Raw genomic sequence first — 1430 nt, 5'->3', positions numbered from 1 at the left:
AAAGGCCATTTGCACTTGCAAAAGACTGCTTAAATGAGAAAAAAATTAAGTATATAACCAGGATAACAAGGCAGAGCAATTCATCCTAAGACTTGAACCCAGTTCAGTGGGAACTGGTGGTGCTGAAGAAGGAGGCAGAGGCATGGCTGAACATACAGCAGCACTTTATTACATTACCTGTAACAGAACTAATGACAAACAGAATATTTGCTAACTATTCTGTCCTAGGAAGTATAGTGGAGTTGCTTCTTTACCTTATCACTTCCTGGTTTGCTCTCAGGAATAGATTCTGACTGTTGCAATAGGACAGGAAGATGAGCTCTCATTACTGGTTTGGTGCTGACATTACTGACTGTAAAATGCCTCAAAAACCTGTCAAAAATAAAATGTTTCTTTCCTTACAATCAAGAGCAAAAGATTTCATTCATAAAAATAGCTGGGACATGACTAAAGTAAGATTATTAAAAGGTCAAACTAGAGAGGAAGTAATTCAGCTCAGAATAAAAATATCTAGCGTCAAGACAGAATTATTTAATAAGGAATTTTTAGATGATTATTACATCTACCAAATATTTTTGTATCATTTCTGACAAAACTGATCCCTTGAACACAAAGATAATTTATCACCTCTCCAATTCTGGAAGGGCAGCAGATATTTTCAGCTCCCTGCATCTTTCCCCAGAAGGAAAAGACAAGGCATTGAAGAGCTTCTGAACACTGGAATGCCTAAAAGAAGCAAATTAATTACTGGTTAGTTACAGGAGAAACCTAAAAATTGATCTTCTTAAAACCATGGCTACATATTAAGTGAGTATTGCACTAAGAATGCAACAACTCTTTCCTGAGCCATTATCGAAATCAGTGAATGACAGCATTTGTCTGATTTTAGCACACACTTCACGTGTAATTGCACTGGAGGAAATGGAATGAACTTACATTCTCTTTTGTTCCACAGACAGGAATTCTTCCTGGACAACCCTTAAAGATAATCCTGAGTTTGTCTGGTTTTGCCACAAAGAGAAAACCTGGAACAAACCAGATCTATGCATGAGTGGCATTATTTGCAAAAATTTGCTTTCAGTTTATTTAGGAATTGGTTTCACTCAGCTAAAAAAATACACACAGTTTCAGCAGCTATTAAATATTGCGCAGTTCTGGTCTGGCTGAAAGAATTGCCCAGAGAAGCTGTGGCTGTCCCATCCCTGGTTGTGTCCCAGGCCAGGCTGGATGGCGCTTGGAGCCACCTGGTCCCTGTCGGGGGTTGGACTAGATGATCTTTATGCTCCCTTCCTACCCAGATCATTCTGTGAATTCAAATGATGGAAGAATTCTCCACAGATCAGATTTTGAAAGCTTCTCTTTGGCTAGACTGGAACTGCTTTAAGAAATGACTGAAATGGTCCAGTTTTCCCTGATAAAAGGAATTTATA

General features: G+C 38.5%; 1 protein-coding gene across 1 annotated transcript in view; it reads right to left on the bottom strand.

Moving 5' to 3' along the window:
- The window catches only part of LOC103805228 (chromosome unknown open reading frame, human C20orf194), a gene marked incomplete at its 5' end in the record, with an annotated part of 59177 nt that overhangs the window by 19267 nt on the left and 38480 nt on the right, over window positions 1-1430 (bottom strand). The window contains 3 exons of the mRNA XM_009077869.1: window positions 255-372; window positions 628-726; window positions 937-1025. Coding sequence (XP_009076117.1) covers window positions 255-372; window positions 628-726; window positions 937-1025 — 306 coding nt within the window. The remainder of the gene's footprint in view (window positions 1-254; window positions 373-627; window positions 727-936; window positions 1026-1430) is intronic.

The sequence above is a fragment of the Acanthisitta chloris genome, unplaced genomic scaffold (genome assembly GCF_000695815.1).
Source record: "Acanthisitta chloris isolate BGI_N310 unplaced genomic scaffold, ASM69581v1 scaffold3437, whole genome shotgun sequence".
In the NCBI taxonomy this organism is placed as follows: Eukaryota; Metazoa; Chordata; class Aves; order Passeriformes; family Acanthisittidae; genus Acanthisitta; species Acanthisitta chloris.
The sequence above is the reverse complement of the archived record's forward strand: the minus strand, read 5'-3'. Positions and strand labels throughout refer to the sequence as shown.